Source organism: Pterocles gutturalis, unplaced genomic scaffold (assembly GCF_000699245.1).
Source record: "Pterocles gutturalis isolate BGI_N339 unplaced genomic scaffold, ASM69924v1 scaffold28372, whole genome shotgun sequence".
Taxonomy (NCBI): Eukaryota; Metazoa; Chordata; class Aves; order Pterocliformes; family Pteroclidae; genus Pterocles; species Pterocles gutturalis.
In genome coordinates, this window is record NW_010108738.1 from 37,602 (window position 1) to 60,627 (window position 23,026).

General features: G+C 37.1%; 1 protein-coding gene across 1 annotated transcript in view; it reads left to right on the forward strand.

The window, feature by feature from the left end:
* LOC104461235 (dedicator of cytokinesis protein 4-like) overlaps window positions 1-20,083 on the forward strand; it is a gene marked incomplete at both ends in the record, with an annotated part of 49,768 nt that extends 29,685 nt beyond the window's left edge. The window contains 4 exons of the mRNA XM_010072746.1: window positions 6,389-6,516; window positions 8,681-8,815; window positions 13,195-13,293; window positions 19,989-20,083. Coding sequence (XP_010071048.1) covers window positions 6,389-6,516; window positions 8,681-8,815; window positions 13,195-13,293; window positions 19,989-20,083 — 457 coding nt within the window. The remainder of the gene's footprint in view (window positions 1-6,388; window positions 6,517-8,680; window positions 8,816-13,194; window positions 13,294-19,988) is intronic.
* Between the last annotated feature and the right edge of the window lie 2,943 nt (window positions 20,084-23,026).

The window sequence follows — 23,026 nt, forward strand, 5'->3', positions numbered from 1 at the left end:
ATTAGCAGTATTTATTTCTCTTGTCCTTTCTTCCAGTCGCCCAGTATTTTGAGTGTAACTCTGTGGACACATCCCTGTTGATACTTATAGAATGGCCAAATTGATGACCTACATATGCTTGTACCCAGAAGATTTTCTTCCTTTGTCATTTCTGATCCATCGGTAGTCTCTTGTTTGTTGTCTTTTTTGCATTAAATATTATTATAGCTTGCTTTGAGGAAGAGTTAAATCTGTTTTTCTGGGAAGAGTTAAGGCCACTAACAAAGAAACACATCTTGAACCATGTCTTTCTTGACATGGTTAAACAGGAATTATCAGAACACCACTTTCACTCTAAGGGCACTACTTTGAACTTCTAAATTCAATAGCTATGAAAATGTGACATGTGTAAGTGGAACATCTAGGTTTCTTCCTCCAAAGAGTCTGAGTTTTCTTGGAATCATCACCGATCAAGCACGTCAATTACCCGAAGAGAGATTACATTAGTAGGTAAAGTCCAAAAAACCCAAAATCCCATACTAATAAAGCCTGTATCTTAGCCCAGTTATAATCTGTGGTGCAGCACTGTGCCACAGAGAATGTTCTTACTGTTCCCAAAATATGAGGATTTGGACCTGTGTGCAAGAGTAGCTGGGTAGTACTTTTCCTTTTAGTGAGGCAAAGTGTTCAAAAGAAATAGTGGGGTTTAATTCTCTGACCATTATGCTATAGATATCAATATGTGATAATGTTATGATAATATGTATCACATATTAACATATATTATTAAGCTAGGAAAAATCCCAAGTTGATGTTTTAAAGACATCTTAATGTGTTAATTTTATTTAATTTAGTTCATATGTAAAGTTTTATGTATTTATTTTAAGTGTAACTTCTTATCTGGTTTTATTGTTTTCCTTATTTTACACTGAAACCGAGTATTAATAGATTAGAAAAGTTATAATTATTTATTTGCTTTCTTTCTGAGACTGACTGCCTCCCTCAGTCCGTTAATGAGTTCATCTAAGAATTGCATCCTGTATATCACAGGAGAATGTACATGTAGGAAACTATATGTTTCAATAGTCATTAGAGATAAATATCTGACACAATCAGTGAGAATAATTTAGTATCTTTGAACTGCCTCATGGAAAGGACATTGTTACATGTTAGACTTCCTATTGGAATGAAAAAAAAGTTGTTAGCAAGTTCAAGAAAATATGCCATTACCTGATAAGATGGTTTAGTTCTTGAAGGTAGGTATTATGATTTCCCTTTTATTCCATAATTTTTTCAAAAAACTCAAAGCTTTTTTTTAATGAGACTTGTAAGATATCTCAGTAGTCACTGCAAGGTAATTGATTGCTATGAAAAAAGCCTATCATTACTGAAATTGTTTAGACAAATCCTGAATTAAATTCAGTTAAAATGCATTAAACATATTAACACAGATTTGGAAAAGAAGAGACAATTTTTTCAAAACATAAAAATTTTACATATTGATCCATATTACTGCTTTCTAGTACTCCAAGATCTTTTTTAAATTAATTAGTATTTCTTATTTTGTCTTCCATGGCAATATACTATTCTTTGGAGTTGTTCGTGTATGTGTGTTTCTATACACACGTGTGGAGGGATGTATGTATGTATGTATATTGCATACAAAAATTCAGCCTTTATTAGTACCTCTATAGTGGAGAGCAGAAAATATTTTGCATCTGTGCCTCTTTTTTAGGCTGAGGGAGGACTTTCTCAGCCATACCTGTGTTTTCCTTCTGCACTAGAGGCAATTTTTTTCTTTCAACTGAAAACAGTTCCTCACAGAAATTTTGAAACTGACTATTCTGAGAACAGTGACATGTCCATCCAGTCACAGAGCAGGTGTACACATTTGGTTTTGGAATTGCAGTGATAACTGTTTGGCTTAAGCGTTTTCTTCTTCTACCGCCCTCAAGTCTAGTGGTTCTTCCAAACAAGGAGGTGTAAATTGAATAGGTCTAAGTAAAACTATTAAAAATAAGGGCAACTTCCTTGCTTCTCACTCTTTGAGGAGAATGCTGTTTATTGGCTTAAAAAGTTCAGTTACTCTAATTCTTTCTCCGTGCAGGCTGACGTTTTGACCATCTGTTCAGACATAGTCATTGAAATGAATATTGTATTTCTGAAATTAATCTTTAAAATACACTAGAATAAAGAAAGCTTTGTATGTCTGTGCAGGTACTTTACCGCTAGCTGAAAAGCAATGGGGAAAGTTGTGCTGTGGGTTAAATATTAAACACTAATGTAGCTTGCATAGGAAGGTCACAAGGATTGCCCAGAGTAGTCTCTCTTTCTAATTATGTCAAGCATGTACTTTAAAAGCTCTGTCATTATTTTTTTCCTCTTTCTGTATAATATTTGTAAAGGGCAAGTATTAGCATTTTAAACAGTCAGCTAATTTGGCTTCCTGCATAGAAGAAAAATTAGGACAGTGACTGATGGTTAAGAGTTCTGATTGTTGCACCATTCCTTGTGCTCATTAAGTTTTCTATATACAGTGGCTGACATTGCAGCTGACAATTTTTAAGAGAAAGGGTAACCTGAGACATAGGTTGTACATTACATTCTTCAAGCTTACACATATAGTCCTTCTGTTTGTCTCAGAGGTGAATATGCCAGCTCTTCTCTTCTGTAATGCCGCTACATCTCTGCACCTAAACAGGTCAAGACCTTAGATATCGAGTTATGGGTTTACAGGGAACATATCTAAAGCTGTGTTATATGTGGTACTTAATTCCGTAACTGGCACTGTTCCCTCCCATGTATAGTTGCAAGTCATTGTGAGATACTTCTTGCTGATCTGTTTGATCTTGGTAAAACAAAGTTCCTAATCATTTTGTGGAGCTTTTGCAAAAATGGGATACTTGAAACAGTTGAATGAGGATGCTGAGTTTTGCCTGAGATGCTTCGGGTCATATCGTATGTAAGAGTTGGTTATTTACAAGTCAAGTGTTGCTTCAACTAGATTCTCTGGTCTTCAAAATGTGCTTACATATAAGCACTTCACAGAGTAGTGGGCACCTCAGAAATGGTACCAAATCCTGTGTGTGCTCATCGGGAGGTTGCCTAGAGTTAACCAAGAAGAAACACCTTGGCATAGGGCTACTCCTGTTTTCTGTTCATGTTCTGGGCTGAGGGATTTGAGTTGTAGCTGCAAGAGAGGACCTGCTGTCCTCAGAGGACCTATGGCCCAAAACATAGAGCTCGCACCAGTAATGTGGGAAAGAGCCTACTGTAGCTGCTCTGTGACAATTGTGAAGTTGAGTAGTGATTTGAGCATTTGCCTGGGAATGGAAGACCAGGTTCAGTGCTCTGTCAGCCCGGATTCAGCTTCCCTTCACCTGCCTGCCAGGAGAGTACCCCAACCACAGAGCCACAGGCTCCTTTACACTGTGAATCCTTTATCTCTTCTCTTGAAAACGGGTTACCAGTAGTCAAAAATTTAATACGTGTAAGGCCTAACAAAAGCAGGGAAAATAAGCCATCCCCTATAACCTAGAGATTAGGTCTTTTTTATAGGAATGGAGAGTCCTGCTTTTTTGCTTCCGCTGAAGGCATGAGCTTTGCTTTTTTCATCTACCAGTAGTCAATAAGCAGATTTAGTGGTGGGGATCAGAAGCTGGTACTTTCCTAACCACAGGTCTGCACATTAGCCATCTTCCTGCCTGCTTTCCTTTCGACCCTATAGGTCTTGCAGTGGGTGGGTCAGTGCCACCTGTGCACACTTGACATCTCAGACTACCTGGGGCACCACTTTGCGGAGCTTCTGGTATTTAAGCAGACAAAAAGGAGATGCCTTTTTTGTTTGGTTGAGACACTTCTGCCCAGCTGCAGTGCTACAGGCAGACATAAACTCTCAGGCCAGTCCTGATGAAAACCTACTGAGACACTTGAATAAGTAAGCAGTCACTGGATAGAGGCTATTTGATTCCCAGTTTTGGGTTTCAGTACCCTGGTTTTAGATTCGATGCCCTTTGCCTATTGCCATACAGTCTTTGGTTATATTTTTCTACAGTAAGAAGGTGTAGTGGAATACCTGAATAAATAATAAGCATGAAGCACACATTTAAAAAGAGAAAGGAAGTTTGGTTTTTTTTAAAACAGGAGTATACTTAAATAGTGTGTACAAATCAACTTGTCCATATGATTTGTCTTGTGTTATACAGATAACTAGACAATGAAGACAAGGGAATAATAGAGAAAAACAAGATTAGTGCTGGATTTCAGTGAGTGAAAGAAACATTAAACAAATAAAATCTCAGTATAAATCTATCTTTTTCTCACTACTGGAAAAAATAGAGGAAATATTTCGTAGAATCATAGAATCATAGAATGGTTTGAGTGTGAAAGAACCTTAAAGACCATCAAGTTCCAACCCCCCTGCCATGGTCAGGGACACCTTCCACTAGACCAGGTTGCTCAAAGCCTCATCCAGCCTGGCCTTGAACACCTCCAGGGATGGGGCATCTACAACTTCCCTGGGCAACTTGTTCCCAGTGCCTCATCACCCTCACAGTGAAAAATTTCTTCCTAATGTCTAGTCTAAATCTACCCTCTTTTAGCTTATACCCATTACCCCTTGTCCTCTCACTAGACTCCCTGATAAAGAGTGCCTCCCCATCTCTCCTGTAGCCCCCTTCAGGTACTGGAAGGCTGCTATTAAGTCTCCTCAGAGCCTTCTCTTCCCCAGGCTGAACAACCCCAACTCTTTCAGCCTGTCCTCATAGGGGAGGTACTCCAGCCCTCTGATTAGTTTTGTGGCTCTCCTCTGGACTCTCTCCAACAGGTCCATGTCTTTTTTATGTTGGGGGCCCCACGTCTGAACACGGTACTCAAGGTGGGGTCTCACGAGAGCAGAGTAGAGGGGGAGAATCACCTCCTTTGACCTGCTGCTAATGCTTCTTTTGATGCAGCCCCGGACACGGTTGGCTTTCTGGGCTGCAAGCGCACACTGCTGGCTCATGTTGAGCTTCTCATCCACCAATACCCCCAAGTCCTTCTCCTCAGGGCTGCTCTCTATCCATTCTCCACCCAGCCTGTATTTGTGCTTGGGATTGCCTCGACCCACGCGCAGGACCTTGCACTTGGCCTTGTTAAATTTCATGAGGTTTCCATTGGCCCACCTCTCAAGCCTGTGAAGGTCGCTCTGGATGGCATCCGTTTCCTCCAGTGTGTCCACCACACCACACAGCTTGGTGTCATCAGCAAACTTGCTGAGGGTGCGCTCAATCCCACTGTCCATGTCTCCAACAAAGATGTTAAACAACACTGGTCCCAGTACCGACCCCTGCGGAACACCCTTGTCACATATTTGAAGGGTAAAAAGTGTTTATAGAAAGACTAATCCATGAGCAGTACCTGGTTGGCAAAATTATTTTAAAGGAGTAATTTTCCAGCTAGGTAAACTCAACTTTAAGGAAATAATTACATTAATGAACAAAGGAACTAAGCAGATTAGTATGTTTAGATAATGCAGCATATAATCATCATTAAAATCTTAATAGAGGAAATGATTCAAGTACATCTTTATGGGAACATAATTTCTCAACTATGGAAAAGATCTAAAAACAACAGCAAAATGAAAACAGATAACACCCATTCCATTTATCAAGTTATAAACAGGTATTTAATGTGTTATCACAAGTGTAAGTATTAGGGCTCTTCCCATTTAACATTGTCTTTAATGATAAGAAAAAGAAGCAAGAAAAAGTAGCATGTTAATGAAGTTCTTGCCTAATTTTGAGAGAATTCAGAACTGAAAATAGCACCAAAGAGCTGTGTTTAGACAATGAAATAGAGGGACGGCAAATCATTTTACGTAGACACCAGCAGTCTAAATTGCTCATCCTCAGTAGAGTGAGGAACCTGAAAAAGTGAAAAACCTGAAAAAAATATGAAAGTACTGCTTGTCTGTAAAGTAGAGCTCATTTGTAGAATAACATAAGTTCAATATGAAGACTGTTGTGACCTTGGCTTGCAAAGGGATCCTGTCATATTGCAGGGAACACTAGAGCATAATTTCACATTATTTTGAATACAAGTGTTACTGTGCTAAGTTTTTTTCCATGACAGTTCAATAAATACTTATAATTTTCTGTTACATATACCATATTCCACACAGTGGTGTTTTTCTCCATCTATGATATAACATATTGACTTTAAGCATGTTGTTTATTCAAATACTTGCCTTAGGATATTATGATTGTTAAGTAAAAGCTTCTGCTTATCACAAATGTTGGCTAAAGCAAGTTGGTTAAAGCTTCTGCTTATCAGAAATACTGTTTTGGGCTGGAGACACATTTTATTTCTGTATTAAAATTAAATAATTCTATGAGAAGCTCCTACTCATAAATTTTTTCATATTTTCCAGATTCTCGGTATATTCTTCTTCCGGTAGTTTTACATCATCTCCACATGCATTTACAAGAGCAGAAGGACCTTATAATGTGTGCACGTATCCTTAGCAACATATTTTGCCTCATCAAGAAGAACAGCTCAGTATGTAAACACCATGTCACATCCACAAGGTTTTGGAACTTCCTTATATGGCTCAATGATATTTAATGACACAATCTGGACCTTTACTTAAGACCATTTTAAAGAGTTCTCTGTGTAGTGATTCTGTATAAGCATGTCATTTTGATTTCTCATTAACCTTGTCTTCCTTCTTCTTCCTTTCTTCTTTCTTCATGCAAGAATATTTTAATTGTACCGCATAGTGTTCTGCCAAGCTCTGACTCTTTTTGAGTGTTGTGTTGGACAGAAAGAAATGTCCACTTTCTTTTAGAGGCATTTTATATTGTGAACTATTTCATTGTCATATAGGGGTCATATAGGTAAATAGATTGATAGGAGTATTGCAACAAGAGTTGCACTTGGTTGTTAGTTGATAAACTTTGTGGGCAATTTCTGATGTTTGTGTTTCCAAATTCATCTGTGAAAGCTGTATATGAGAGCTAGCTTAGAGAGGTGTATTGCAAATATGAAGATGATTATAAGTATTGACAGGCGAAGGGATATAAGACAATTAAAAATAAACATTGCCTGTAGTTAGTGCAGTACATACATACCATGGCCAGCATACATTACATTGTAATGCATTACTGAGAACCGGTTTATGTGTTTCTTCATTTTATATCACTGTCAGCAATTGAAGTTGCTCCATCTGTGATTTGATATGGATGTGGCTTGCAACTTTGGCACTGTAACAACATTTTCATTGCAGCAGCTCCTGGATTAGTATCATACCTCATTGCAAGATAAAGTGATAGGTGATAAAGCATAGTTGTGGTTTTGGAGAAAGGCTTACATATCTGGTCTTAATTTCAGGAGATCTTTCATTTGGAGTCACCAAGCCAGAGATGTACACAATAACAAGTGGATGTCTATGTGGTAGTGTCTTCAGTGTCCAGGATATGCAGCTACTATTTTTAATAGTCTTTGAGTCATTGAGAGTATTAACAACTTGGTGACTTGGATGTTATTTTTTGTGGATCAGTTCAGAATTTCATTCCTTCTGTAGTAATTGAGATAATTTGGATGTTGAGGGAAAAAGTGAATTTGCAGTCAGTTTGTAGATGAGTCCTCACAGTTGAAACAGTTCCTAAATACATTGTATACTGTCTGCCTTAATAAATGGCAGAGTTAGCAGTTGTTTGATACTAGACAAAGTGACAGAGAGCATGGCTGTGACACTAGACTCATCTTGAGTCCAAACAGGAATTTTGAGTCTGTTACAAATCATATGCTTTAGGTGTGTGGGAAGAAGAAAAAAAAAATCACTCCTACACCTTGATGTCAGCAAAGTTGAATGATCTGGTTGTCAGCTGAGTTTTGGTTTGGTTGTGCACATTTGATTATGAAGTGTTTCGTCCTGTGAAGAAATGTCATCTTAAATTGTGGATAAAATCACTCAGATTAAGATGGTGGTGGTGTCTGCTGCAGTGGAGACAGAAAACATTGTTGAAGCAGTAAAAACCTATTTCCATCTGAGTTAAAAAGGAAAAGTAACTAAAACTTGATTTCATCAAGTGTTTTCAAGCATGTGATTAAGGTATTCATGGTCTCTTTGGTGGTGAACACTTTGGTTCCTTTGTATTGATGTTGCGTACAAGCAACATGAAGTTGTAAGCTTACATAAATGACTAATTTGTTTGTGCTACACAGTCGATGGGAAGCAATGTAGCTGATCCTTACTGCTGAAGCAGGTCTTGAAGGTTGAGCACCATCTGCTTGTTTCTGGTGATAGTTTCAAAGTGTGAAAACAGAATTCTACTTTTTGAAATGTAAGCTTCTCTTGGCAATTTCCCCAGAAAATATATGGGCGTTACCTATAAAAATCTTGCCCAAAAAGTTCTTGTATATTATTTCCTGCTTTCTTCTAAACATTACTTGAAAACAGAGCTATGCTAATTTGATAAACACTTGTATCGTAAAGTCATCCCCGTAAATGTCCTCTCTATTTCAGTCCAGTGTAATTATTTGAAAACTGTTACAAAAAAGTAATAGAATTAAACGGTATATTAGTTAGAGAATAGGCCTTGTTTCTTGAATGCAACATTCATAATAAAAATATAATTTGGTTCTAAAACCATATCAAAGGAAATATGCTTGTGGTCATCCTTCTGTTTTAAAATCTTAAATGTTTTATTTATTACCTAAGGAAAAATCTGTCCTGGAAGAAATTGATGTGATTGTAAGCAGCCTGCTAGATATTCTGTTAAGGACCATACTAGAAATCACCAGCCGACCACAACCATCAGGCTCTGCCGTGCGCCTCCAGTTTCAAGATGTGACTGTAAGTTTCTTATAATGAAATAGCTCACAATTGTCACCAGCTGGACTGCTAGATTCATTACAATATTATCTTTGTACAGTAATTCTCAATGTCAAGATTTTGTGTATAAAACAGAATGGGGAGAACAAAGAAAACGTTTCTTGCATTTTTTTAATTTTCAGTGGAAACCGTAATTTTTTAAATTGAATTTATTTATGATTTTTGTGTGTAAAAAAGCCCTGAAAGATATAATTACTTCTGAGATTGTTTCAGGTCAGCAAATATTTAATTATGTTTCTTTTGTTTACAGTTTTAGTAGCTTTCTGAAACTTCCTGAAAATGAAAGAGCATCAATAACGTTTTACTTTCTAAAAAGCATACATTTTTACATGATGAAACAGCTCTAAAAATGCCTGCAGAATATTTGATGCTAACCTGTACAAATACAAATTTATTAGTTTGTATTCTGTTGTAATCTAGAGCTAAGCATTGAAAGGTAATCTGCTGTTCTCTGGGCTAAGCATTTGAGCTTGATTTCTGTCACATGAAGTAGAGAATAGAGGATGGATTTAGAAGATTAGCAGATGATATTTTGGTCAACATGATATAGCAAGTCATGCAAATTAGGAGGTTGAAATGCAGGCATTTACGGGAAAGCCTGTGATGAGCATTGATGAAAGAAAATGAAGTGGTGTTTTGCTTTGTTTCCAGCAAGGTTACCAGTTGGCTTTTGAAGGGCAAATCAGTTCTAATATAGCAAGGGATATGACCCCAATATTAGGTGAGGGGGTAACATTTTGTGCAGAGAACGTGCTATGCTGTGTGATTTACCATCTCATTATAGACTTAATTAATTGTCCAATTTTTACACTGTAACGGTTTTAGTTAATGAATAGATGGTTGCTTTTCGAGCAGAATTTCCTCTGAGATCAAACATTTCAAAAAGCATTTAATAGCTGTGGAAGAAAAGCTCTGTTGGGTTTTTTTGTTTGTTTTACTTTATCCCACAGAGAACAAATGTTATATGAAGTGTTTTATGGAGCTGACCAAGCTCTGTAATAAGATAACACCCTGCTTTAATGACTGTGATTCAAAAAAAAATCTTAAGAATTTTGGGGTTTTTATCTTTAAATTACAGAAGTACACTGTGTGGCAGATCATTACAAGAAAATCTCAGCTGAAGTAAGGGCTGTAGTATTAGACTGTTAGTGTGGCAAAGATCTGAGCTTATTGGTTTCTTCTGAGAAATCTACTTTATTGAAGATTAAGTTTTCTTAAAGTGCCATGACAGCCTAATTCTTTCACACCATCAAAAAATTAGACTCTGAAAGTGCTTTCAAGTTGCAAAATTTTCTTTTTATGCATCAGAAAAGCCATGTCATTGTCACCACAGGCATCTCAAAGAATATTTAGTGTGGAAGTGACTCACAGCACAGCATAAGGCAAATATATACATTTATGTAGAAACATCATGCAGTACGGGCTTATGGCAACACACGGAGCCAGATTCTTGGAACTATTTGTAGAGCAAGTACGATAAAGTACTCAATGTGAGTACAGCAGTAGAGATTGTTCCAGTATGTTACCATTATTTCAAGCTGCACATATCATAAAATATTATTTGTGCTATGTATCACGGCAGCACACTGGATAAAATTTTGTCATACTTTTGCATCAGCTATAGTGTTACTTGTGTAAGTAGTCCCAAACACATCTCACTGTGATCTTCTAGGCCCCCATGTCACTGTTTTTCTACACAAAGAAGCAGCATAAAATCAGGCAGCATCAGGCTGTGTGCTGTCATTACTGCATTCTTTCTTTCACCTCAGATAGTTTTGGTACCTTGGTACCATTTCAGTTTACAGTGAAGAATCTTGCTAGATGCTACACCTGCAAGGTGGATGTGGTGCTTTAAACTGAGCACAAAGACAACATGTCTTCAGGGTGTCAGTGTTACAGATGTTGCACTAACAAACACTGAATTTAATAGAATGGTCAAAGTGAAACTTCTGCGTTAGGATGTCAGTGATTTAGACCTTTGGATTTCCTTTCTTCATTTGCATATGAAGAGTTAGCAATCCAATTAAAGCAAACCTTTACTGATGTCAGATCTTGGAAGTTCAGTCCCTCAGAACCTAAATGAATTGCAATTTAACTGTGAGCTCCATGTATTTTAATAATTCTGCTCCTTAAACAAGAAATAAAAAATACTTCAGGATTCTGCCTAAGTGAACTGGATATACTGCTAGGCTTGACACTAGAATTGGATCCTCAGTGGTTTTTATCAAGGTCATTATGTGTGTGGAGTTTGCTTTCATGCATGATTTGCAAGTTAGTCTGTGGCTAACACTGGCAGAAATCTTACAATATACATTTTTGTGTTGACTTCAACAAATGCAGCTGAATGTTCATTGTTATTTTAAAAACTAACTGCTATTATAGCTACCTACATTTGAATTAAAAGCTCAAATTTAGAAGTCAGTTAACAATTAGCTAAAGCTGGTACCCTTTTAAAGCTAATCTGTCTGTCAGCTATAATTGTGCAGCTTTCTATAATAGTTTGTGATTTTTTTAATGTACTACTCTAAGTCGAAGTAAATGTGGGAACATGGAAGGTGACTAGGAGGGACTGCTAAAAATGCTTAAGCAAGAAAAGAAATATTAATAAGGTTCATGATAAAATTTTGTCACTTAAGCTAGCAATCAGGTAAGCTTATACCCTTATTTATTTACTCTGCTTATTTTGGCTAATTAGACAAATCTGCGTGGTCTCAAATTTTATAACTGGAATAAAAGTCTCCAAAAATTATGCCTATTTAGATGAACGTACGTTATACTAAATGGCACAACAAAATCATGTTGAGACTAGATAAAATGAAATTGAAAATATTAAAAAATAATGCTAAAAGACTAATTTTTTTTTATTTTCTGAAGAGAACCTGATAGGGTTGGAAACATATTTACAAGACAGCAGTAATAACCTTGATAGTTATGCCCAGAGCATGAAGGTTAAGAGATTTTGCAAACTTAGGTTGTGCAGGGAGGTAGTTAATTTGGGATCATTACTTCAGTGTAGAATCTTATTATGGGCAAGACAATTATTATTTTAGTGAAAGCCATCACTTCACACACCACCTTATACAAGGTATAATCAGAAGTGAATTAGCCATTCCAATGTAAAATCCAGAACAGCCATTCCTGTGAAAACATACTGCTTTTTTTATCTTATTTTCTGTTTTTAATGAAAGACGGGGAAAAATCTTTCCAAAATGTGACTTGACAAACTAATGAAAGCCACCATTTTAAAGTACTGTTATCATACCCGTCTGTTCTCCCAGTCTCATTCCCCATTCCTGGTAGATAAAGGCCAGAAGTGCATTTCCCATTTTTTAACAAGCTTGTAAGATATCAGAATTCTTTTTAAGCACTGGGATGCAATCCAGACCATTCACTCTTTCCTGTCCACTTCCATTCTGCAGTCGGACCAGAGTGATACTGTTCAGTGTTTCTTCCCGGTTCAAAAGTGAACAAGCAGACAGGAAAGGGAGAGAGGGAGAACCTCTTCCTTCCTATAATGTCTTCTTCTTTTGATTGCTCACTGGAGATACCCAGTGCAGTTCTCTGCTCTTTTGTTCCTGAATCCCATGCTGTTTGAAGGACAGCCTGGTGAATGTGCATCTGGAGAGGCAGGGAGGAATCCATGCAGCAGTGCAATAAGTCCAGCTGCCCCCTGGAGTGACTGCTTTCTGGGGTGGGAATCCAGGAATCAGTGCTGTGGGAGGGAATGGTCTTGCCCTATGATTAAACTCAACTTCTAGATATATGTTTTAATGTTAAATTCCTTTGTAGGTGCAAGGAAACTTCTGATCAAATAATTTTGGAAGTTTGTTCAGTCCTATAAATTAGTTTTCTCTTTGATAAATGTTGGGTTTGGGGATGAAAAAATATTTTGAAAAATTCCTAGCTAACTCCATTAGTTTCTTGTCTAAAGGAAAACAATAACATTCTTCCCAGAATTGTTGCAAAATATTTTCATTTATATTTGTTGCAAAACTGAGTTGACTAAGAGGTTGTAATTTTAGCAATCTGAATAATCTGTGTAAAAACAGATACAAGGGAAACAAATCACAAATCAAACTTTTACTGGTTTAGCCCTTCTGGAACTATTTAAAATAGATTGTGCAAGTAAACTGCATTTGGGGGAAAATAATTATTTATATGGGAAGGAATTTCATAGCTAAATTGATGTAGTTTCACAAAATATGGAGTCTAAGCCTAATTGTAGAATAATTTCCCTTGTATTTGTTAATTATTTTTAAGTGCTTATACACTGTGACAGTTTAAGCTCAAGTAAAGAAGACATTTTTTTACATATTTCTATTCTTGGTTTATCTGAACAGGGGGAATTTGTCTCCTGTTTGTTGTCACTCCTGCGACAAATGACTGATAGACATTATCAACAGCTTCTTGATGGCTTCAACACAAGGGAAGATCTGAGGGTAAGTAACAGAATTGTCTTTCCACGTGTGCAGGTCTCTTTTTATTTCTCTTTTTGATTTATCTCCCTTTAAGATGTTCCTGTGCTTTTATGAAACACTTCAATATTTAAGTGCAACCTGTTTTTCAGATTAGCCAACTTTTGCACAGGCTTTCATGTGTACTCAGAATCCACTCTTATGGTGGGGCTAGGATTCTGTTACTTCTACAATGACAGCAGATAGAATAGGGATGGGGAGGAGGGTCTGGATAATTGCTTTAAAGCCATAAATGTAGCCTCCAGGCCTGTTTTAAAGATGGCCTCAAACTAAAGTTACACAGTTCTGCTTGATTCTTCCTGCCGGGCAGTTGTTTTTTTTTTTATTATATTTGTTTATTTGTTCATCCATTATTAAATTGTATCTGGAAATGGCACACATGCAGCTTGGGAAATGCATATTCAACTAACTCTCCATTTTTCTTAACTGTGCAGCAAGTGCATTTGCAGGAGGACCTGTCAGACTTGTAATGTCTGTCTGCCCAGTTTGATCATGGAAGAGAGTATCTGCAGAGCTCTTTCAGGGCAGCTTCTACCAACTTCATTGATGGCATTACTGGGTTCATGCGTTTTTGATGGCTTTTTTTTTTTTTGGAGGATACAGGTGGATTTAAAAAAAAAAAAAGATTTCCTGCATAAAGATACACAGTAAGACTTCGACTCTACTAGACCCTGAAAACCTTTTATAGTACCAAATTTGATCCACACAAGAAATCTGGAGTAATCACTTATGCCCATTATTCAGACAGTGATCCTAGATAGAAGAGTAACCACATCCTAGTGTGATAGTATATTTTTAGATGTTACTACTGCCCTGAAAAGGGGAGTCTAGTCATGGTTCAATTTCAGATTTCCTTAAATTCCTAACAGCTGTTTAGAGCTGTTCTGAAGAGAGCTCCATTCATGAGTGCCTTTTCTGTGTAGCAGGATGGTCATAGAGAGCTTGAAAGATAGAAAATGCTGCTGAAGTTAACTCTATCATGAATCAAGAGTACTACCTGGGAGTTATATAGGGTGGATGATTTTTATACAAGTATTACAACATGTGTTTTCACCTAGCATAGTTGCTATCCTTAGGCAATTTTTAGTATATGTTGTGGAACCTAGGCATTTTTAACCGAAAATAGTTTCCCTTTTATTTGAGTTCTGAGGAGGCCTGTATTCCTAGGGTTAGATTTTTGTATTTCCTAGAGTTTTCAAGCTTGATTTCTGTTTGATGTATCTATGAAATACAGTGTTGAGTTTATTCAGTTTCTTGCTTCTAGAACATGAAAAATCTCTAGAATTAATGCTTGAATGGTGTTTGATTTGATACATTTATATTCCCCCCACGCACATACCCTACTATTATACAGAGACATGTGGAAAGCATCTGTAGCCAGTGCCATCAGCTATCAAAACAGAGGTCTTAAGAACTCAAGTCCAGAGTTTGTTATTTCAATTCAGATCTCATCAAATCAGCATCAGCTCCACCAGTGATTCAATGCCAGCAGGTTGATCATAATTAATGCACCATTCCTTCTCTTCTGAATCTTAAATAATTTATTGCATTTTTTCCCTCACTTGGAAGTATCAAATATCACCAAAATGTGTGTAACTGAGAGCAAGAGAGAAAAATGAGAGATAGTGTATGAGGCTGACACTGCTGTTAATCATGAGATGATTGTGTATGACTTAGGCTATCTAAACCATCTTGCCACTTACTTCTGTATTTTTTCGCTTTGTTTGCCAAGTGTGGAACTTCCCTGATATTTTATCCTGTTTTAAAATATGCTTCTTAGGAAATGACATCAGTATGAGTAAATGAAGATTCAGATGGTGTAAATATCTGATAATACTTCTTTTTGTCTGAGATGCTTTTAGAGGCTGAACAGTAGCCATAGTTAATCTTGTGGGTAGTATGTACTTTGGGATTTAAGCTTCAGTAGTAACTACCATCACTTTGCTGTATATTTGAATCCTCTTTTTGCCCCCCTGGTCAGTGATGTCAAAGTGGATTGAGTCCTCCCTAAGCCACAAGTTACAAATCTGATACGGGGCTTGCAAGGTACTTATCTGAGTGTAACCCAGGCCCTTGAGTTGTGATCTGCTGTGCTTTTTTGCTCTGACTACCTCTGTTTATAATTAACCATCTATACTGAATGATTAGGCACTGATATCACAAGATATTTTTTTACTTCCAGACTAATTCTAGAGGTGACTATGTAAATTGCTTGCATGAATGCATGTTTGCACAGAATTTGTGATACTATTAAAAAAATACTCCTGCCAAACCACTTCTCCAAACAAAAATTAAGTCATGCAAGTACTTGTAAAAAGGGAATGAAGGTTGTCATCCATCCTATCAAAATATATTGGCACTTCTTTTTTTCTTTTAAACAGTCTATACCAAAATTATTAAAGGCTGTTTCCAGCTTGATAATCACAGTATAGCAAAATGGAGACTTCAAAGGAATGACATGTACACATTTTTATATGGCATGCATCTAAGTGATACTTTAAACAAGTGGTTGTTTATGGAAATATTTCCTCTGTTTTGTAAATATATTTAGTTTAAGTAACTGATATGGTGACTGTTTTTATTTTGCTCAGTCATTTAAGACAGTCAGGTTTTTTTCCACACAAAGCAGAAGATACAAAAAGCATTTTATATTTGAAAGCATGCAAATGAAGTAAGAAAGAAATTACAGGGGATTCATGGCTGAGTAGTATCACCAGAGACTATGCTTCAGTCACTTTTTGAAACATTGAATTTAGTGAGGCAGTAATTTTAAATGCTTCCTCTTATCTTTCAATATTATTTTAAAGATATGCTTCTTTTGCTTACCACAAAATACCATCTTCTTCTAGTAAATATATTTTATAGCAATTTATAGAACAGAGGCATCCTTGTGGGTGGATATTTGCTGCTGCAGAAAAGCTCAGATATAATTTATGGCAAAAGGTAACAGTGGAAGTTATAAATAGGAGAGAAGTGGGAAAGTGAATGAGAAAAACAGTGTATGTTAGCACAGTGCAGCTTTGACCACAGCAAGGTGGTTTTGGTTAATAGATTAAAAGAAGACAAAACAAACAGATAAGCACCTGCCAGAAGGCCTACTTTTTATCCATTGGCAGTGTACCCTACATAATGTAACAGACTAGATATTCAGGAGAAATCTGATGAAGAGGTATATTTTGTAGGAATGGGTGTAAATCTTAATAGTTCTCTGATCACTCTCTCCCAGCTTAAGGAGCCTAAGCAGGGTAAGGTGGGTGCCGAACCCAGCCACCAAGTCCAATGTATTCCACTGTTCTCTAATGACCCCTTGGACACAGGCTGTGTGAGGTCCATAGGCCTGGGGAATGTCTCTGGTGGAGAAGCTCAGTTCTAGCCACCATCCATCCAATGCTATGCAGGGACATCTGCTCACATATGGAACTTCTGGTAGGATGACTGCTGGGGCAGAGGGGTAGCTCTAAAACAAATATCTGGGTGGCTTCTGATGTAGACTGAGGCCATCCTCTTTCTTATGGGCACTTTGCTTGGCACTTGGCCAAAAGGCTCTAGGATGCTTTAAAAAGACTTGATACCAAGTAGCTTGATAACTCTGCAGTGCAAACCAAAGCGATGGATGATCAAGCAATTAGCTTCAACGTGGACTGTTGACTCAAATTAGAATTCTAATATAGATGCACCCTGAGGGATCCAGTGAAGGGTCTGACCTGCTTTACAGAGGATTTTACATGAATACAGGGAAATGTGAAAGAAATTCCAAGACAGTTTTTGATTAAATAAATAGGTGGTTTTCAGTCTTTCAGAAGGCCATGCTTCTCATTTAATCACAGTTTGATAATTGCATCAATCAAGTATTGCTGGTAGAGGAAACTGAACTGTGATATTCTGATATTATTTAAGTGGTATAAGATAGTACTAGAGCTTATGTGCACTAGGTAGCATTATTAAGAGATGGTATTTAGAGTATGTAAAAGGACAAAATTGCTCCCTTGCTGTCTCTTAATATAGAATGCGTATGAGACATTAATTATGTCTGTATTCAACCAACCAAATGTTAGTTCACTTACACTGCCAGCAAAAATGTTTTTAAATGTTAAAATCTGTTACTAAATCATTATGATGTGTTCAGCAGAGCAGATACAACTATGAAAGACAATAGTTTAGTGCAAAGGAAACAGTTCAAAATATAGTTACAAAAATTATCTTCTATGAATGGTGCTTCATAGTAATGTCTTGTGATGTTTGGATCTTGAAACAAAAATGAGCAGTTGCATCATGCAAAATGCCAGGCATTGTAATGCTGATCAAAACATCCTATGGAATTGCTACCTGTGGAGGTACATCCCTTGGGTTTGAACACTGGTATCAATGAGCAGTGCTGACATATGAGGGATATCAGCACATTAATGGCAAGGTATCAGACTAGTCAACTGGCATTTTACCCTTTGGTTATTTTCATGCTTATAATGAATTCGTAGGGAAATGCATTACTAAATATACAAAAACTGAACCATAAAAAATAAGAGTTAGCTACAGATTAATTCTTTTAATAGAAGCTTAATAGTTGTATCTTGAAAATTATACAACTGACTAGTTTTTCTGATTTTTTTTATGAGTTATCTGTTTCTTTCCGTTATATTTTAGCTCTGAATTATACTGCATTTTATTTGTATGTCTTTAGTATGTGCTGTAACAAAGACATCTTCTGTCTTACTCGGGCCTTTCAAATCCACATTTTGTATGTAATATCACTTATCTCTAAACTGATGACAAAATTTTGGGGTTTTTTCTGTTAAAATTAGAAATAATTAGCCTGGTATTAATGATTCAAATTTTAATGCCAGTGTCTACATTTGTTTTGTTTTAAAGTTTGCTTGGAATAAAATGTTTTCAGCCTAGTTACCTAAAGAAATCAAGTATATATGATCTTCTTCTCTGCCTGTCATTCTTTTCTTAATGACTTTTGAACAAGCTGATGCATTTCAACAGTCTTTGACAGTGGCCCATGGGTCTCAAAGACACTAAGTTTACACCTCATGCAGCCCTTGGGTTTTAAGTCCTTAAACCATTGCTTGGTTTCCCAACAGCAGCCATTTGGTCTCTTCAGTTCAGCAGCCAGTCAGCTCCCTAACAGCAGCAGTATGTATTGTGTCTGGACAACAGATAGGATAGAAAGGGGGTATGGGAGAATTTGGGACATTATAGTGAGGTGACAAAGAGCAGCATTAGATGCATTGCTGTATTGTTGGGATTACGGCCCAGAGCTGCAGGGATTGCAGCACAGGGAAGGGAGGTAACCTCTAAAGAAAAAAAAGAACCCGGCAGAAGTGTTCAAATTTAACAAGGAGCAAAGCTACAGGAAAGTAGTCTGGAATAACTGTGTTGCTCATAGAGCTACTTGTTTATCTGTAAAGGTGGTCACCTGCAGTCAAACATTATGTTATCTGCAATGAGTATCATTTAAGCTCTTTAATACAGTGAATTTGTTGGCATCTTGCTCAGAAAACAGTTTGTTTCTTTTATGTAATCTTCTCTGGTGGGTGGGTGCAGGCATCTCAGCTGCCTTTCCCAGCGCCTGCGTTCATCCCCCTTTACAGTGATTCTCTAATGACAGACATCTGTTGTGCAATGCCCATCATATACACTTTGGTAAATGCATTTGAGAATATATTTTGGTCTTCAAATTATTTGGTATCCTTTGGTTGTATCTTCATCCAATCTGTGTTTCAGACTAACACTCTACAAGCGGTGTGGGCAGAATCAATACAAAACATTTTAAGCTCAGGTACTACACTGATTCTGTTAGACATGTTGTATCACTTGCCTCATGTCTTCATGATATCAAAAGCTCCATTTTGCTTACTAAAAAAATACAAGCATTACTACACCACAATCAAGATGGGCCACCAGAAATAGTACCCTTGTTGGTAGTTTTATTTGTGAAGAGAAAATCTGAAAAATTGTGTGCTGAGAAGAATAGTTTAATTTAGTTATTTAGTAGTGAGATAAATGGCATAGGAGCTTATTGCTAAAAGCTCTTAAGCAGTGCTTTCTACATTCAAAGTAGTTCACATGTGTTCACTATTTTTATAGATTCAGTAAATGAGGCATAATGGTTAAGTGACCTGCATACGGACAGCCAGCTGTGATAACAGTTCAGGGGCCCAGGCATCACTAGTGAATTCACTGGTCTTTGCAAACCCACTTGTAAAATTGTCCTTACACTCGTTGCTGCCAAATAATGACACTTTTAGAGTAAGTCTTGAAAGTGATGAAAACCTGGCATGATTAAGGAGATATTCAGAACTCTGTAGTGTTTGTAAAGTGCTTTTTTGATTTGCAAATTGTTCTCAGGATCGCATTTGTGGAAGTGTATGGGTGGAAACCAAATGCATCTTTGACATTTCTCTTATGCATTGCTGTCAATCAAACAGCACACTAAATTATTTTCCTTCTTGTAAGAAAAATGAATTAAATCACTGTTTGAAGCTTTCTTGGGGAATCAAAGAAATGAAAAAAATATCAGAGGTGTATCTGTGTTGAAAATAAATGTAATTCTGTTATTTCTATAACGATTTTTTGTCTCTGATTAAAATATTTTTAAAGCTCACTGTTCTTTTTAAAGCAGCAAAGACATATGACTGCTTATTTTCCTTCCAAAGGATTTCCTGCTGCAGATTTTCACTGTATTTCGGATACTCATACGACCAGAGATGTTTCCAAAAGACTGGACAGTGATGCGTTTGGTTGCAAACAAGTAAGACATTTTTAATGTTAATAAAAAATGTGTAATATGCAAAGATCTTGGTATAAATAAATAAAGTTATATGATGTACGTAATAAAAATTAAAAATATCTTTTATAATACTGGTTGCAGTTTTTCATTTTTAAATTTAAGATTTAAAATCTCTGGACTTATTTTATAAAACAAATTCATAATAGAATCAGTGCCTCTTTTTTTTCTGAATTTCAGTAAGCACATAAAACAGGAAACTCAGAAACACTTTTACAAAATGAAGATGCTAAGCATCAACAGCTTTGTTTTCCAAGTAGCAAACGACAAGTCTCAACAGAACTTCATTTAAAATCTGTTGGTTGAAATGCTGAATTGGTAAAGATCTGTTTGCTCTCAAGAAGAAATTATCTGCTGTAATATCATTAACAATATTTTTGCATGTTTGTTAATTTAGTGCTTGTCAGAAAAAACACAAATTAAAAATCACCAATCGGGAAATGAGGTACAGCACAGGCAATAGATTTCCAAAGGGGTTCCACAAAACACCTCCAGAAGATGAACCTGAGTGCTAAATTTCCTGGCAGGGGGGGTGGAACTCGATGATCTTTAAGGTCCCTTCCAGCCCAAGCCATTCTATGATTCTGTGAACACAGGGCTCTAAGCATTGCCTGGTGATACTTTGAGATGTAACCTGCCTTTGAGCTATTCTTTCTCTGCTCAGGCCTTATTTTTAGAGAAACAGGTTCCCAGCATTTCTGAGAAGTCACTACAACATATCTGAAACTACTGAATTTTAGTTCAGCTATATCACCAGCTGTCCCTTTTTGTAGGCTTAGCTTTAGATCAGATAAGCCAGCTGAACAGTCAACACAATTATACAAACACCAATGTTAACAGAGAAGGGGGGTTGTGTTGCACAGACCTAGGAAGCCTGAATTTAGGATTGACTTAAACTTTCATGGTAGGTATTGCAATGTCTGATGGAAACTGGTTTTTATTCTGCATTGTGCCTGCTGGCTCCAAGGAGAATTTAAATTCATGGTGCTGTACAGACTACTAGTTATTGTATATATTATTGTTACAATTAAATTTGGTGAAATATAGCTTGTGTTCAGCTATGTATTTGTTATGTGTGTGTGTGGATATGCAAGCATCATAGTATTTGTTCAAACTTTGTAATGACTTGAAACAAATAACATATTTGCTCATTTTTATTACCTCACTTAGGGTTGCTAATCTTCCCAAGTTTGAATACCAGTACCAGGAAAAAAAATATTAATACTCAGAGAATGGATATAATAATTTGTTTCTGTGTATGATATTCAAGAAGATATGGCAGATACCAGCCTGCATAGGGTAATTGTGCTTAAATAAATTGAGAAACAGAGGAAAGAGAGGAAGAAAATAGGAACTTTTAGACTAAATATATAATCTAAGAAATTGTTATATATTCCCGAAACAGCTGGCTTGGCAGATGGCTTTTCAAGAGCTGACATGTACAAAACTAAGATTTAGGAATGACCTTGGCACGTGTTTCTCAGGCTGGTGGTGTTCAGATATGCTGAAGATGTTACTAAGTTCTGCAAAAGGAATATTTACTTGCACCAGTGTTTTAGTTAGTATCACCCATCTCCTTTTATTAATCCCTGTCATGTTGTTTCTGACCATCTAGGAGGTGACTCTATGTCCAGTTCTGTCAGACAGGCAGGTGGGAATTGGCCATGAGAAGCCGATCAGATCAGCTAACTGAACCCGATAACACGCAATCTCATGAGCATTACTGCCAGCAAATGGGATGTAAACATATCTTTACCAATTCAGCATTCAATAATTGCTTTGCTAGGCATTCAGTCCTTTGTGGAGGAAATGCTGGTTTGCTATGAAACAGGGGGTTGGGCAGGTGTGCTTGAAAGTGTGGTGTGACTCATTGTTCCTGTGTTATGTATCTATGGCTTAGTTTGTGTTCGTTTTTGAGGTAGCAGAAAGGATAATCCACTTCTGTTCTCTCCTCCACTGCACAGCACTAGTTTTTCCGGAGCTGTTTCCGAATGGGAGCTCCTTCCTTTCACTTGTGCCCCCACTGCCATTGCAGTGGCTGCCTGCCTGCAGCTTCCCAGGAGTGTTCAAAAGCACAGAGCCGCAGGGTAGTAGCGTTTCTAAAGCTGTCCCAATCCAAAATCTTTAAGTGCAAAAGGAAGAGCCTAGAGGCAGGATGAGAAATGTGGGCACTGCCTGCACCATGGACGGAAGCGGCTGTGAGCTATTCTCCCTGAGCTTCACTTGATGAGCTAGAACACTTCCAATGATCTGAGACTCTTCAGGATTAAAAAAACTTCTTGAACTCCTTGCTGCTCCGTTCACGTGTAAAAGGAAAAGCTAGGAGGTCAAGCCCATCTTTTTAAGACCATAATCAAGTAATCCTTTAACAGTCTGGATCTCTTCTGACTCCTGCTTCCCAGTAATAAAATGACTGTTGTGTTTCCTGTGTCAGATGGCCACCATCTCAGCTGCCTGGGCTTCAGCTCGAGAAACGGTAGCTCATCTGAAGGCAGTGTGTGTCTTGGGAGCTTCAGACATCACTGCAGTCACATCACCAGCAGCACTGCCTTGTCTCTCCCCTGTCCCTAGAGTGATATAAAAATTCAAACTCTTTGGTATTTACAGGAAGAGAGATTTAGCCTGTCTGAGCCTAGGGAAGAAATGAGTCCTAGCAAGGATATAATCAGGTAATAAGCTTCTCCTGAGGGGAAAAAAAACAAATTTACACTTTTTTCTTCTATTTATGTATTCAGAATTTCAATCACCTGAAAGATTTTTAGGTCTTAAAATGCAATAATTATTTCAATGTAGAATATTTATATATATAAAAAGATTGCTGCCCCTGGCTTTTAGATTTTTTTCTTTCTTGTTGCAGTATTTTCAGTAATTATGTAGCACGGTTCTGTGTCAGGGGGGAGGCCGGTC